The sequence below is a fragment of the Ranitomeya imitator genome, chromosome 7 (assembly GCF_032444005.1).
Source record: "Ranitomeya imitator isolate aRanImi1 chromosome 7, aRanImi1.pri, whole genome shotgun sequence".
NCBI lineage: Eukaryota > Metazoa > Chordata > Amphibia > Anura > Dendrobatidae > Ranitomeya > Ranitomeya imitator.
In genome coordinates this window covers 59,183,208-59,198,371 of record NC_091288.1, presented here as the reverse complement: position 1 = coordinate 59,198,371, position 15,164 = coordinate 59,183,208, and the positions used below count along the sequence as shown (strand labels likewise).

At 42.9% G+C, this 15,164-nt stretch overlaps 1 protein-coding gene across 2 annotated transcripts in view; it reads right to left on the bottom strand.

Annotated features, from left to right (window-relative positions):
- The window catches only part of LOC138644679 (UDP-glucuronosyltransferase 1A1-like), a 111,889-nt gene that overhangs the window by 71,613 nt on the left and 25,112 nt on the right, over nt 1-15,164 (bottom strand). Inside the window, exon 1 of one of the 2 annotated variants that reach the window (XM_069733303.1) lies at nt 4,067-4,960. The exons of the other annotated variant lie outside the window; for it this stretch is intronic. Coding sequence (XP_069589404.1) covers nt 4,067-4,930 — 864 coding nt within the window. The 5' untranslated portion in view covers nt 4,931-4,960. Of the gene's footprint in view, nt 1-4,066; nt 4,961-15,164 lie in introns of those variants that run through there. 2 annotated transcript variants of the gene reach the window in all.

Below are 15,164 nucleotides of genomic sequence, written 5' to 3'. Positions count from 1 at the left end.
ACGGTATTACCTGTACACAGACACTGCATACTAAGTACAGATCTCCTGTGTATAATGGCACTTATAGTGATAGTATTTTTTTATTTTTATTAATGATCAGTATTGTACTATTCAGTCACAATGTGGTGGTAATATGTGGTCTGGTCACGGTCTGGTGTTATTTGGTCCTTGTATATGCTATTATTCGATCACTGTGTGGTGGTAATATGTGGTCTATACATGCTGCGGTGGTATTTGTCCCTTGTATGTGATATTGTTCGGTCACTGTGGTGGTAATATGTGGTCTGTACATGGTGTGGCTGTATTTTTTCCTTGTAGATAGTATTATAGGTCACTATGTGGTGATAATATGGTGTCTGGTCATGGTGTTGTGGTATTTGTCCCTTGTATGTGGTATTACTGTTCATTTGAAAAATTGAAAAATAAATAAAAATATACCTGAATTGTATTACATATTTTAACAAATGTTTAATAAGTTAGATTAGAGTAGGGCCCAGCCAAAAGAGTCTACCTTGTCATCGTGGCAGATTAAAAAAACCTTTTGGCCAAAACAAAATCTGCTGTCTATGTGTGTGATCTGGTGATGAGAACTGTTAATGTGTGATTGGTGAGAAGTGGAGTTTTTCCAAGAGACAGTGGTGGGGCTGTGGACAGTTCAAGGGGTGGAGGCAGAGCTGGGGTGGAGCCTGGGCGGAGTCTTAAGGGGGCCCCGAAAATTTTGCCAGTATGGGGCCCCGAAATTCCTAGTGGCAGCCCTGGGTACAGTTGTTGAAGGCGAACTCTGCTAATGGTAGGGCATCACACCAGTCACTTTGGAGAGCTGAAGTCAAATATCGAAGAATTTGTTCAAGCGACTGGCTGGTGCGCTCCATCTGCCCGTTACTCTCCAAGTGGTAAGCTGAGGAAAAAGACAAAGATATCCCCAACCTTTTGCAAAAAGCCCGCCAAAATTTAGCCACAAATTGTGCCCCTCTGTCAGACACAATGTTCATAGGTACCCCATGTAACCTTACAACCTGCGCGAGGAAATGCTTAGCGAGGGTCTCTGCTGAAGGTAGACTTGCCATAGGTACAAAATGCGCTAACTTAGAAAACCTGTCTACGACTACCCAGATTACCGTGTTACCCCAATGAAGGAAGGTTGGTAATGAAGACCATGGACAAATGGGCCCATGGTCTTTCTGGAATTGGCAAAGGCACCAATTCCCCGGCCGGCAATGAGAGCTCTTAGTAGAACGGGCGCATACCCCGCACGCAGCGACATTCTTCTTTACATCCGAAGCTATTAAAGGCCACCAAAAGACTCTAGCTACTGCCTCTCGCGTGGCAAAAATGCCCAGGTGAGCACTTAGTTTTGAATCATGGAACTCTCGCAGGAGCTTGGTGCATAACTGTTGAGGAACAAACAATTTGTTTTCGGGTTTGGACCTTGGAGCTAAAGATTGAGTCTCACAATCTCCCGCTCCAGTTCCGATGACACTTCGGCTATAACGATATTGAGTTCAAGAATGGGGGACGGCGGGACAGGGGCAGATAGCGGCTCAAAACTACGTGACAAAGCATCAGCTTTCACGTTTTTAGACCCCGGATGGAAAGTTATTGAGAACTGAAATCTGGAAAAAAAGTGACAAACGGGCCTGCCTAGGAGTCAGTCTCTTTACAGATTTGATATACTCTAAGTTTTTGTGGTCGGTGATGACTGTGATAGGGTGAGCCGCCCCCTCCAAAAAATGCCTCCATTCCTCGAACACCAACTTGATAGCTATGAGTTCTCAATTATCAACTTCATAATTCCTCTCAGCCTGAGAAAACCTTTTCGTGAAATAGGCACAAGGTTAGTCAGAGAAGTAGGTTACTGTGACAACACTGCCCCCACCCCCACCTCTGAAGCATCTACCTCAACCACAAAAGGCTTGGATGAGTCCGGTTGCACCAAAACAGGAGAAGATGTGAAACAGTTTTTCAAAGTTAAAAAAAGATTGTTTGGCTACTGGGGACCAGTTCTTGGCATCTGTCCCTTTACATGTGAGATCCGTGAGTGGTTTTACAGTGGTTTTGAGAAAAACTTTGATAAACCTGCGATAGTAATTTGCGAATCCCAAGAAGTGCAGGAGTCCTCTAAGGTCCCGAGGCTGGATCCACTCCATAATGGCTTGCACCTTCTTGGGATCCATACAAAACCCCTGTGGAGAGATTATGAGACCCAAAAGCAATAGCTCCTGAACTAAAAAAAAACATTTCTCCAGCTTAACAAATAATTGGTTTTCTCTGAGTCTTTGAAAAACTGTTTTAACATGTGATAAATGAGAATGTCTCAGCGGAATATATCAGTATATAATCTAAGTATGTCCAAAAAAAGAGAGATTGTAGCACCCGCACTGCTGCCTAATGCAAACCTCTTATGGTGCGCCCTATAATGCTGCTCCAATACTCATACCCACTCATCCATGAAGGGGCTCTTTACTGTGCATAGCCACTCAAGAATAAATGATCCAAAAAAAGAAGAAAAAAACGGCTTGCACTCACCAGGCCCAACGAACAATTCTTATCTTTATTAGGACATGTGCAGTAAATTAAGGGAGAACGTGCTGAATGTAGGATGACAGCTGTTTTGCACACACCACGCTTCCACTGATCCCGATGGCATGGGGGAAATGAGGTAACCACTTATACAAATATACACCCCTCCCACCTCATGACATCATACATAATCACTCCCCTTATACAAAATGTGAACACAAATCATTAAAAACGTAACTTAAAAGCAATACAACTTAGTCTAAAGAAAAGAAAAAGAAAACAGAACAAAAAAACAAAACGCAAGAGGAAGGTCACTAGATATGGTATCAATTATAACTAATCAGGTCGTAAAACAAACGACATGTCAATTCTCTCATTCAGGCCCATAGGGCCCACAGCATTTGTACGCATTATCCATATTGCCTCCCGTCTTAGAAGCAACCTATTCAGATTCCCACCTCGCAGTGGCAGAGACACCCTTTCCAATCCCACAAATGAGAGCGATTTAATGTCACCATGCCTAACATGATTGATGAGGCGGGGAACCCCCTTTCCTGTGCGGACCGAGTTAAAATGTTCTCTCACGCGCACAAATAGGGGGCGATAAGTCTTGCCGATATAGTAAAAGCCACAAGGGCATAGTATGGCGTACACTACGTGCGTGGTTCTACAAGAGATAAACTCAAGTACCACATGATTTATTGGACCAATTCTTAAAGTTTTTGCCGTAAGGTGATGAAAGCAAAAATTGCACTGTCTGCATCTAAAATTGCCTATTTTTGTATCTCAAAAATTCAAAATGCACCCTGTATTATCCAGGAAATATCGAAATGATATAGCACTATCAATGCAATATATGCTCTAAAATCGCAGCCCTTATAATGAAAGTGGTTGCAGTTCACAATATGTATTCCCCAATTCAAGATAAATCTGTTAATAATGACAAATGATATATCATGTCATATACTCCAATGTCCGCACACTCTTGATAATGGCAAATGATATATCATGTCATATACTCCAATGTCCACACACTCAACACGTTTCCCCTCCACTGAGGTTCATCAGGAGTAAGTTTCACCCATCCTTTATTTATATACTCTCTCTGACTTATATTCGGGTTTTTCTCTATTGATTTCTCTATAGTCGAAGTAAGGTCCATTTACATGGCAAGGTTATTGTGAACAAGTATACCTTGGAATGCTCGTCTCATGATAATCTCGCAGTCTAAACAGTCTGCCAATAACCCACTTGCTCATTTGTAGGGTGAAAAGATGGCAACATAAGCTCCCTGAACAATTACCGATTGTTCAGTGCGCATCGTTAGAGTGGTCTGCCTGTGTAATCAGGCTATTAAATGTTCGCCGATAAGCACAGAACTAGCTGATCAGCACTTGTTAATAGCTGACAGTCTTTAGGTAAGAACACACATTAATTCTAAAACTACACAAATATAAACATAATATCAGCCAAACCAACACTGTGCACATATTCACAATACAGATAACTGTAGATAAATAGATATAAAATAAAAAAAAAACTGCACCTGATTTAGAAGTTTCCTTTGAGCACAGTTGATTCCTCCTATATTGATCATGTTGGGCATGAGAGGCTTTGGAAAGTCCAAGACAAAGTCTATTCTCATCAGCCAAATGGCTGCATGACCAAGAATTTCTTGCAGATTTACATCTTTTTTTAAAAACTCAGCAGCCAGTTGCTGGTAGGGAGAATAAAGTACATTGCACATAAAATGCATGGTTTGGTCAAAGAAGATGTTTTTTACCCGCTGAAGAAAATTCATATGATCTGTCAAGCTGGTCAACATCCTTGGCACGTATGATAATGGAATTGGGCACTTGGAAGCTTCAGCATCTAAGTGGCATGGTATTCCTCGCAAGAAAAAAACAGAGGGCACAGAAAGGTGGTCAGCGAGTATCTGACCACATGGGAGGATGGCATCAGTAAAGACAACATCAAAGTTCATGGTCTCTAAGGACTGTATTAGCTGAGAACTGTTCAACAATTGAGCACAGCTGTCAAGCATAAAGGCAGCTCCTATTTTCACCTTTCTTTGAAACTCTAAGACCTTCTCCAGTAAAGGTCTTTGAGTGAAAACTTCATGTGAGATAGAAGAGAAATGTTCCTGTAGTTGTTGAAATGTATAAGATACTGGGTAAAACTTCACTTCATAATCTTGAGATGTCCGAAGATGCAAGTTAATATCTGGTACAATAACAACAGCATGATGTCCTTTCTGAATCAAGGCATCCACCACAGGACGCATACTAAGCCAATGGCTTCCATCTACGGGCACCACAAGAACTTTCCCAGCAGTAACAAATCCTACAAGTCCACAAGTTAGTAATACAATAGTAGTAGTCAGAAATAAAGAGAGCTGCTTTCGAGCCATGTCCTTTCTCTGAGTCTCTGTAGCATAAAGCTTTTCAGCAAAGGGCTTTTATACATTTGTAGTTTAACGTATAACAGCCTGCCCTACGTCACAAAACAATAAATGAGGGCAATGTGTTATGAGCTCTGAACTGTAGTTCTTCTGCACTCTCTACTTTTGCAAAGGTTATGAAGGTAATAAACGTATGTAGAAATTGGAACCCACAAGTTATGTTAGCTTTACATTGCTATAGAATTTGGGCTATTCATTCCATATACAACAGGGATTTAATCCTCTGCAAGAATTAAAGGCTTTTGTTGAGTAATTATTTGTACATAGATCCTGACATAGATTTTCCATTAACTTGGTCTGATGCCAGATGTACAATGCTGAGTCATTTCTATGCTGAGTCACTTCTAGTGAAAGTCTTTGTCTTGTATTTAGTTCCATTTGTATTTATCAAATGTATTAATTTACACATCCATCCATGTATTAAATGGTGGCTCAGTGGTTAGCTTTGCCGTGCTGGGGTCCTGTATTCAAATCTCTCCAAAGACAACATCTACACAGAGTTCTTATGTTCTCTCCATGTTTACGTGGGTTTCCTCTGGTTTCTCTGGTTTCTTCCCACATTCCAAAGACATACTGATAGGGAATTTAGATTGTGAGCCCCATCGGGGACAGCGATGATGATGTATGTAAAGCGCTGCAGAATATGATATGCGCTATATAAGCAAAGCATAATAAAATAATTAATCCCATAGAAAGTATTGATATTGCCAGAAGGTTTATGAAATTTACAACTTTTCACAATTTGAATAAAATGGGTTGTCTGTTGAAAAAAGCATGATAGCTACAACCAATCAGGGGCCTTACTGGTTATATGCTGTGCTTGCTTTATGAAAACTATTTTAAAGGAAACCTTCCAGGCCGAAATCACATGCAGCATGAATTGCAGCCTAGCTACAGATTACAGTCAAGTATATTATTCTCTAAAACTCTCCAGTGTTTTAGAGAAAATATACTTTGAAAATACATCCGTGGACCGTAGTCAAAGAGGCGTCTAGTTTGGTGCTGGCTCTTGTCAGCACTAGAGATGAGCGAACCTTTCAAGGTTCAGTTCAGTTCAGATCGCCGAAAGTCCTAGCTTTCGCTGAATGGTTCGATGAACATACCCAAACCCTATTGGTTTCAGTAGGAGGCAAAACAAAACATATAGACAACACCATCAGGGTGGCCAAAACGCTGCCAAAACAGCTAAAATTAGGGGCAAACACCAGGAAAAGTAGCATTAATTGACCCATCAATTGTGTTTATAAATAAATAATTTAAAGAATTTGACGTGGGTTCCCCTGTACTTTTGATAACCAGGCAGGCAAACAAACACTAAAACAGCGCGAGCGACATTACACCTTTTCCCACTGAGCTCGCGCTGAGGTCAGTGAGTTGAACTGAGTTCATTGGCTGTGAACTCCCAAGACCTTTCTGACGGAATCGCGAGAGTGATAACTTTGTCACGACCGCGGTGACGTCAGTCAGGTCATAAAGGTTCACCGCCAGACACTGAGCAGAAGTAGCACATGCTGCTCAGTGTCTCTGTTGGATGGCAGGCTGTATGGTCACATCATCCAACAATGCAGCCTGCCATCTAGATGTAGCAGAGCTAGACCCGTTGCGGCACAAATGGATTATTATCTTCTCTGCGGAAATATAAGGAATATTTAACCACCAAAGGACTTACAAAAGTAGTCCAAAGAAGCAAACCATATGATAATAAAATACACAGTTTTTTTTAAATATATTTAGAAGAATTCATTAAAATAACTAAAGAAAGTAAACAAAACAAAAATGTCCATAAGGGGGCCCTCAACTCAGTATACACAAAATCAAAGAGTAGTAAATATAAAGCTCTAAGATTAAATAGCAATATTATTTAGAGTAGGCACTATTTTATGCAAAGTATAAAACGCAATGGAAAAAACAAATGTGAATATCTAGAGCTAGAGAGACCTAAGTACTAGTCCCAGTAAATAATAAACTGTAGTATACGTTTTTTTTATTTAGGGCTCAGAGGCAAAATTTCAATTATATCACATAGTGTGTGCAGCTGGTGTCCTATTTAAGCATGATATACATACTTCAATCTGTGACTCATAGACTAGTACAAATAATGTTACAAGAATATTAGTATATAGACAAAGGATGTAAGCATATGGACATTACCTGCATATAGAGTTAATCCAGATGAGCACTAAGATACAGGGATTGGTGTACTGGAACCACACCCCAACATACGTTTCACCCTAGCTTCTTCCGGGTGCTTGGTATTTTATTATCATATGGTTCACATCTTTGGACTACCTTTGTAAGTCTGTTGGTGGTTATACATTGTTTGAAGTGCCATACCTGTTGATTTCTATGGAAATAACTTTGAAAAGCTAATATAAGGAATATTGTGGTTTATTATTTTAATTCTGTTACTGGAGACCATGGCTTCTGTGGACTGGGTGATGACATAAAAATGGTTTAATTTAGATACATTAAGGGAGTCTGTGTCATTCTTTCAGTTAAAGGACTTTATTCTGGGTATGTGTTTATTTACAGTGTAACTATAGGATTAGTAATGGGCTTGATGTCACCTGACAATACAACAAGTGACATCAACCCCACAAATATGAACCCCATTAAACAAGAGGCACCACTAACCAAACAACACCATGAAGACAAAGGAGCTCTCCAAACAAAAACAAAGTTGTCGAGAAGTAGAAGTCAAGGTTGCGTTATAAAAAAATCCCAATCTCTGATGATCCCCTGTGAACATCATTAAATTCATTATCACCAAATGGAAAGAATATGGTACCACCACAAACCTGCTAAGTGAGGGACACCCACCAAAACTCTCAGCCTGGGCAAGGAGGGCATTACTCAGAGAGGGAGCAAAAAGTCCAAAGGTAACCCTGAAAGAGCAGCAGAGCTCTCAAGCAGAGACTGGAGTATCTGTTCAAACGAGCACAATAAGCCGTACAAGCCTTTATGGATGGGCAGAAAAAATGCCTTTACTTACACAAAAAAATTGTAAATCATGTTTTAAGTTTGCCAAAAGACATGTGCCAAATGTATGGAGGAAGGTGCTGTAGTCAGATGAGACCAAAATTGAATTTTATGGCCACCAAGGTAAGCACTATGTCTGGCGCCAAGCTCATAACCCCAAGAACACATCCCCACAGTGAAACATGGTGGTGGCAGCATCATGCTGGTGGAATGTTTTTCAGCAGCAAGGACAGGGGCAATTTTCCGAGTCAAGGGGAAGATGGATGGTGCGAAATACAGGGATATTCTTGAGCAAAAGCTGTTTCAGTCTGTCAGTGATTTGAGCCTGGGAAGGAGGTTTACCTTCCAACAAGACAATAACCCAAAGCATACTGCTAAATCAACACTAGAGAGGTTTAAGGGGAATTGTGTAGATGTTTTGGAGTAGCCTAGTCACTCAGATTGTGATCCAATTGAAAATCTGTGATGTGATCAAAGTTGAAGATTGGTGTTGTTCAACAGAGGAAGCCATCTAACTTGAAGAAACTGGAGCAGTTTTGACTTAAGGACAAGGCAAAAATCCCAGTGGCAACATGTGGAAAGCTCATAGAGACTTATCCAAAGTGATTCGTAGCTGTAATTGCCACAAAAGGAGGCCCTACAAAGTTCTGACATTAGGGGGGTGAACAGTTATGCACACTGAAGTTTTCAGATATTTTGTCCTATTTGATGTTTGCTTCGCAATAAAAATAAAAAACAAATTTTCACAGCTTTAGTCATGTTCTTTACATGAATTGATGCAAACCCTCAAAAAAACTGGGAACTTCCAGGTTGTGAGGTGGCAAAACACGATTGCCTAGTGGGGAGAATACTTTCACAAGTCATTGTATATCAATTCCACCCCCTCCCTCAATGCACAGACATCCACAGGGCCAGACTGGAATTAAAAAGCAGCCCTGGCACACAAACCTCACCAAACTGGTGTCGAACTGGGTCACCCAGGGCCCACAGGTGGAATTGATTTAACACCCTACTACTAATGTATATGGAAATTTTACTTGTGTATATTCAAGCCTCAAGCACATATATAATAATATGTGGTCTGGTAATTAATGCTGTACATATTTTTCAGCTTCCATATGCCACCACAAGAAATGTACTACAGTCAAGGATCGGTTTACATTTCTGTCATATTTATGACACTTTGGCTGTGTAAATTTTGTATATCTTCAGTGCAGGAATGAATGTGTCGCATGGATTGATGTCTTTTTACATCAACTAAGGAATGTGCTCCTCACACCATGCGGGGTCAGCATAACATAGAATCAGACCCCAATCAGAGGACAATAAAACATCCACACTCCTTATCTATGAACTGTTCCAATATTTTTGGACATAACTGTATCACTCACATAATGTTAATTCTGCTTCACGTCTCCTGTCTGGTCTATGGCATTTTTCTGTGCTGTGTTGTGCATAAATATGTGATTCTTCAGAATTTCTATTAGTCTATGCCTGATGAAGAGACCGGAGTAGTCTCGAAAGCTTGCAATTTGAAACCATCTTTTCAGTTAGCCATTAAAAGGTATCAACCACTGAGGACTCTCAATTCTAAATATTTTTCTATCCACTGGCTGAAATGGTACCAAGATATATATCTTTCGTTTATCTTCAAGGGAGACAGCCATCTTTTTCTATTATTCACACCAATGCTCTGATGACTCCATAATTGCAGGGTCCAAATCTTGTCTGGCATTAATATCAGCACAAAAAAAGTTCGTCTATCAGGAATTTCTAGGCTGAGCAGTTTCATGCCTTAATGTTCAGTAGTTGCCCTTGGCCCATTAGTTTTAGTGACGGGAAATATTAATGCTTCAGTGTTTAAGACATATTAGACAATTACATGCTTCCAACTTTGTTTGGGGCAGAACCTTATCTGTTCCACATGACCATACCCCAATGCACAAAGCAAGGTCCATAAAAGACATGGTTGGGTGAATTTTGTGTGGAAGAACATGACTGACTAAAGAGCCCTGACCTCAACCCCTTCCAACACCTCCAGGTCGAACTGCAACATAGATTCTGAGCCCAGCCTTCTCCAACATCAGTGTCCTCACTAATCCTCTTCTGAAAGAATTAGCAAAATTTCCCAAAGACACATTCCAAAATCTTTTAGAAAGTATCCCAGGAGGGTAGAAGCTGTTATACCTGCAACTCAGGGAACAACTCTATGTGTCTTACTTCTCTTCTCTCATATCCTCCCTGACTCACAACCCTAAACAGCTCTGCAATACTTTCAATTCTCTACTCCGTCCCCCAGCATCTCCTCCCTCCCCTCTCATTTCGGCTGAAGAATTTGCCTCCTTCTTTAAGCATATGGGCCACCTGCATAGCGAACAAGTCTGTAGGAACCTGTTCACACCACCAAAGAACTTGAAAACACAAAAGCGCACAGAGAGGTAAAAAAATACTCTGTTGTAAAAAAGTCACAGTAAATAAGCAAGTGCTAGTCAAAATATGAAAAAATACAGGGTATTTAGTTAATACGTTTTTTTGCAAAAAAAGTATCTTAAGCTGCTCCACCAATCGCCAAGGTATACCCATAATAGAGCAGTCCTGTCTAATGTATATAATCCCTATCTGATGTATTTAAAAACCTGATCATCTGTATAGTACCTGTATGAACAGGGCTCAGAGAGAAAATATCCACGTTGAACATGCGAGATGGAACAGCTACAATGCAAGTGACCCACAAAGGAGTTCTCTTGTTTCTACAAGACTGGGGAGTTCACCACTCCTTTGTGCGTCATTTGCATTGTAGCTGTTCCATCTCGCATGTTCAACGTGGATATTTTCTCTCTGAGCCCTGTTCATACAGGTACTATACAGATGATCAGGTTTATAAATACATCAGATAGGGATTATATACATTAAACAGGACTGCTCTATTATGGGTATACCTTGGCGATTGGTGGAGCAGCTTAACATACTTTTTTTGCAAAAAAACGTATTAACTAAATACCCTGTATTTTTTCATTTTTTGACTAGCACTTGCTTATTTACTGTGACTTTTTTACAACAGAGTATTTTTTGACCTCTCTGTGCGCTTTTGTGTTTTCAAGTTTTTTGGTGGTGTGAACAGGTTCCTACACACTTGTTCGCTATGCAGGTGGCCCATGTGTTTTTGGTTTTATAATTGTTCTCTTGTTTCTACAAGAATGGGGAGTTCACCACTCCTTTGTGGGTCATTTGCATTGTAGCTTGTTGTGAATTCAGCTTTTGGGCTCCCTCCGGTGGTTGTAGAGGGTAATGCAGTTGTGCCTGGACTGCAGGAGTGGACAGGTGTATCTACTAATTGCAAAACTGACTGGGGTATATAGCTTTGCAGGATCCTTTAGTCAGTGCCAGTTGTCCATTGTTCTGGAAGGATTCACTTCCCTGCTGGTCTCTCCAGTTTGCTGTGCTTTTCTACAAAGATAAGTCCTGGCTTTGTTTTTGCTGTCCACCTGCAGTGGACCTTATAGTTCTGTGCTTTTTCATGTTTTTGTCTTGTCCAGCTTAGTCTGTGAAGGATTTTTTGCAGCCTAGCTATTTCTCTGGAGATGCAGATATACCCCCCATGTCTTTAGTCAGATGTGGTGATCCGTATTTTCTGCGGTGGATATTTTCTAGTGTTTTTATACTGACCACATAGTACTCTGTTCTATTCTTTCTTTTTAGCTAGTATGGCCCCCTATGCTAAAATCTGATTTCATATGTGCGTATGTTATTTCCCTCTCCTCTCACAGTCAATATTTGTGGGGGGCTATCTATTCTTTGGGGATTTTCTCTGAGGCAAGATAGGTTTCCTGTTTCTGTCTTTAGGGGTAGTTAGATCTTAGGCTGTGCCGAGGGGTCAAGGGAGTGTTAGGTACCCCCCACGGCTACTTCTAGTTGCGCTGCTAGGTTCAGGGTTTGCGGTCAGTACAGGGACCACCTTCTCCAGAGTCCGTCTCATGCTGCTCCTAGGCCACCAGATCATAACAGTACAACTGGCCAACAATGAGTTAATTGCATCTCGGAAGAAGGGCGGGAAGCTTTTGAGCCATTTTTTTTTCCTTAGCCTGATTGGTATTTTCCTCCCTCTTTACCTCTGGGTGGCTACGGAGTCTAGTATTAACATGAATGTTCAGGAGTTAGTTTATCGGGTGGATCAGCTTGCTGCTAGGGTACAGGGTATTTCAGATTTCATTGTTCAGACTCCTGCCTTAGAACCTAAGATTCCCACTCCTGATTTATTCTTTGGTGACAGATCCAAATTTTTGAGTTTCAAAAATAACTGTAAACTGTTTTTTGCATTAAGACCCCGGTCTTCTGGTGATCCTATTCAGCAGGTTAAAATCATCATATCTCTGCTGCGTGGTGACCCACAGGATTGGGCATTTTCCCTGGAATCTGGCAATCCTGCTTTGCTTAATGTTGATTCGTTCTTTCAGGCTTTGGGGTTGTTGTATGATGAGCCTAATTCTGTGGATCAGGCTGAGAAAATCTTGTTGGCTCTGTGTCAAGGTCAAGAAGCGGCAGAATTGTATTGCCAGGAATTTAGAAAATGGTCTGTACTGACTAAATGGAATGAGGATGCCTTGGCGGCAATTTTCAGAAAGGGTCTTTCTGAATCCGTTAAAGATGTTATCGTGGGGTTCCCCACGCCTGCTGGTCTGAGTGATTCTATGTCTCTGGCCATTCAGATTGATCGGCGCTTGCGCGAGCGCAGAGTTGTGCGCACTGTGGCGTTGCCCTCTGAGCGGAGCCCTGAGCCTATGCAGTGTGATAGGATTTTGTCTAGAGCTGAACGTCAAACATTCAGACGTCAGAATAGGTTGTGTTTTTACTGCGGCGATTCTGCTCATGTTATTTCTGATTGCCCTAAGCATGCTAAGAGAATCGCTAGTTCTGTTGCCATCAGTACTATACAACCTACATTTCTGTTATCCGTGACCTTGATCTGCTCATTATCATCATTTTCTGTCATGGCATTTGTGGATTCAGGCGCCGCTCTGAACTTAATGGACTTAGAATTTGCCAGACGTTGTGGTTTTCCCTTGCAGCCTTTGCAGAGCCCTATTCCTTTGAGGGGCATTGATGCTACACCGTTGGCTAAAAATAAGCCTCAGTTTTGGACACAGCTGGCCATGCGCATGGCGCCAGCCCATCAGGAAGATTGTCGTTTTCTGGTGTTGCATAATTTGCATGATGATATTGTGCTGGGTTTTCCATGGTTGCAGCTACATAATCCGGTGTTAGATTGGAAATCCATGTCTGTGACTAGTTGGGGTTGTCAGGGGGTTCATGATCAGGTTCCTATGATGTCAATTTCCTCTTCCCCCTCTTCTGAAGTTCCTGAGTTTTTGTCTGACTTCCAGGATGTATTCGATGAGCCTAAATCCAGTTCCCTTCCACCGCATAGGGACTGTGATTGTTGTCACGCTCATGCCCTGACTGGTGGGCGTGAGCTCGGGGGGTTTGTGGCCCCACTGTGCCACAAACCAGACTACCCTGGAAGGGGCGTGACTATGACAGCTGCCTGGGTTTTCACTGGAGCCTCTGATGGTGAGGACAGGCTTGTGCAGCAGGCAGCTGCCAGGTGCTACTCCAGGGTGGTGTCTGGCTGTGGCTGCTGATCCCACTTGGGAGACAGGAACACCAGGATTGGTGCGGGCATTAGGCAGGACTGGCAGAAGAGCACGGCTGGAACACAGACGAGTAGGCTGGCACGGCTGAGACAGGGCTGGCAGAGACACGGCAGAGAACTCAGGGCTGGCAGAGACACGGCAGGAAACAGGACTGGCTAGGACAGCAGGAACACAGGACTGGAAGGCAGGGCAGGAATGGCAGGACTGGCAGGAACACAGGATTGGGAGGCACTGCAGAGAACACAGGACTGGAAGGCAGGGCAGGAACGGCAAGACTGGCAGGAACACAGGACTGGAAGGCAGGGCAGGAACGGCAGGACTGGCAGGAACACAGGATACACAGGACTGGTTGATGTGGTGTATGAATCAGGCTGCACTCAGATGACACCCGAGTGCAGTCCTATTGTGAGTGTGAGGAAGGAACAGGTAGGGACCTGTACACACAGAAGATGCAGGTACGGAAACAAGCCAGAAGGAAAGGAGAATCAAGGAACAGGTAGGGACCTGTACACACAGAAGATGCAGGAAAGGAAACAAGCAGAGAGGAATGAGGTATGAAGAAACAGGTAGGGACCTGTTCACACAAGAGGACCAAGTAACAAGTAGAAGGTGGAACTAAGAGAAGAGAAGGAGAAGGCAGAGCCAAGGGCGGAGCCGCAAGAGGTGGAGCCAAGAGCGGAGACGCTGGAGGCGGAGCCAAGAGCGGAGACGCTAGAGTCGGAGCCAAGAGCGGAGACGCTGGAGGCGGAGCCAAGAGCAGAGACGCTGGAGGCGGAGCCAAGAGCGGAGATGCTGGAGGCGGAGCCAAGAGCAGAGACACTGGAGGCGAAGCCAAGAGCGGAGACGCTGGAGGCGGAGCCAAGAGCGGAGATGCTGGAGGCGGAGCCAAGAGCGGAGATGCTGGAGGCGGAGCCAAAAGCAGAGACGGAGCCAAGTGCAGAAACACAGGAGGCGGAGCCAGATAGTACCGCAAAGAGCGGAGCCAGACAGAACCGCAAAGAGCGGAGCCACAGAGCAAAGCCAGAGAGTGCGAAGCAAAGTCTGAGTGCAGAGCCGCAAGAGTGCGGAGTGTAAGCAAACAGAAAACACAAGGAAAGAAAGCAGGGAAGGAAGCCACAGACAAGGAGACCGAGAAAAGACAAAGTACAGACAAGGCAATAGAACAAGACACAGGGACAAAGACACAGGGACCAGGATATTCTGCCTCCTGGAGGGCGAACTACAAAAACAAGGCGAAAGCACAGAGAAAAGCTCAGAGGGAGTAACTCAGAGCAAGGCCAGGCAAACTCAGCAGCTAAACACTAACTGAGCTAACACAATGCACAGGCCCAGACCACAGGGTGGAGCTGCACTATATACAGGAGGCCTCTTGGTAATTGGTCAGGAACTGATTGGACAGGTGCACCTGATTCCTATAAGAACCAGAGAGTTCAGGCGCCGGCCCCCTATACACATAGCCATGAGGCATGCAGAGAGCAGAGAAACAGAACATGGAGCTGGCATTAAAGAGAAAGCACATCATGGCCTGGAGCAGTGGGTAAGATTGTGTGAGA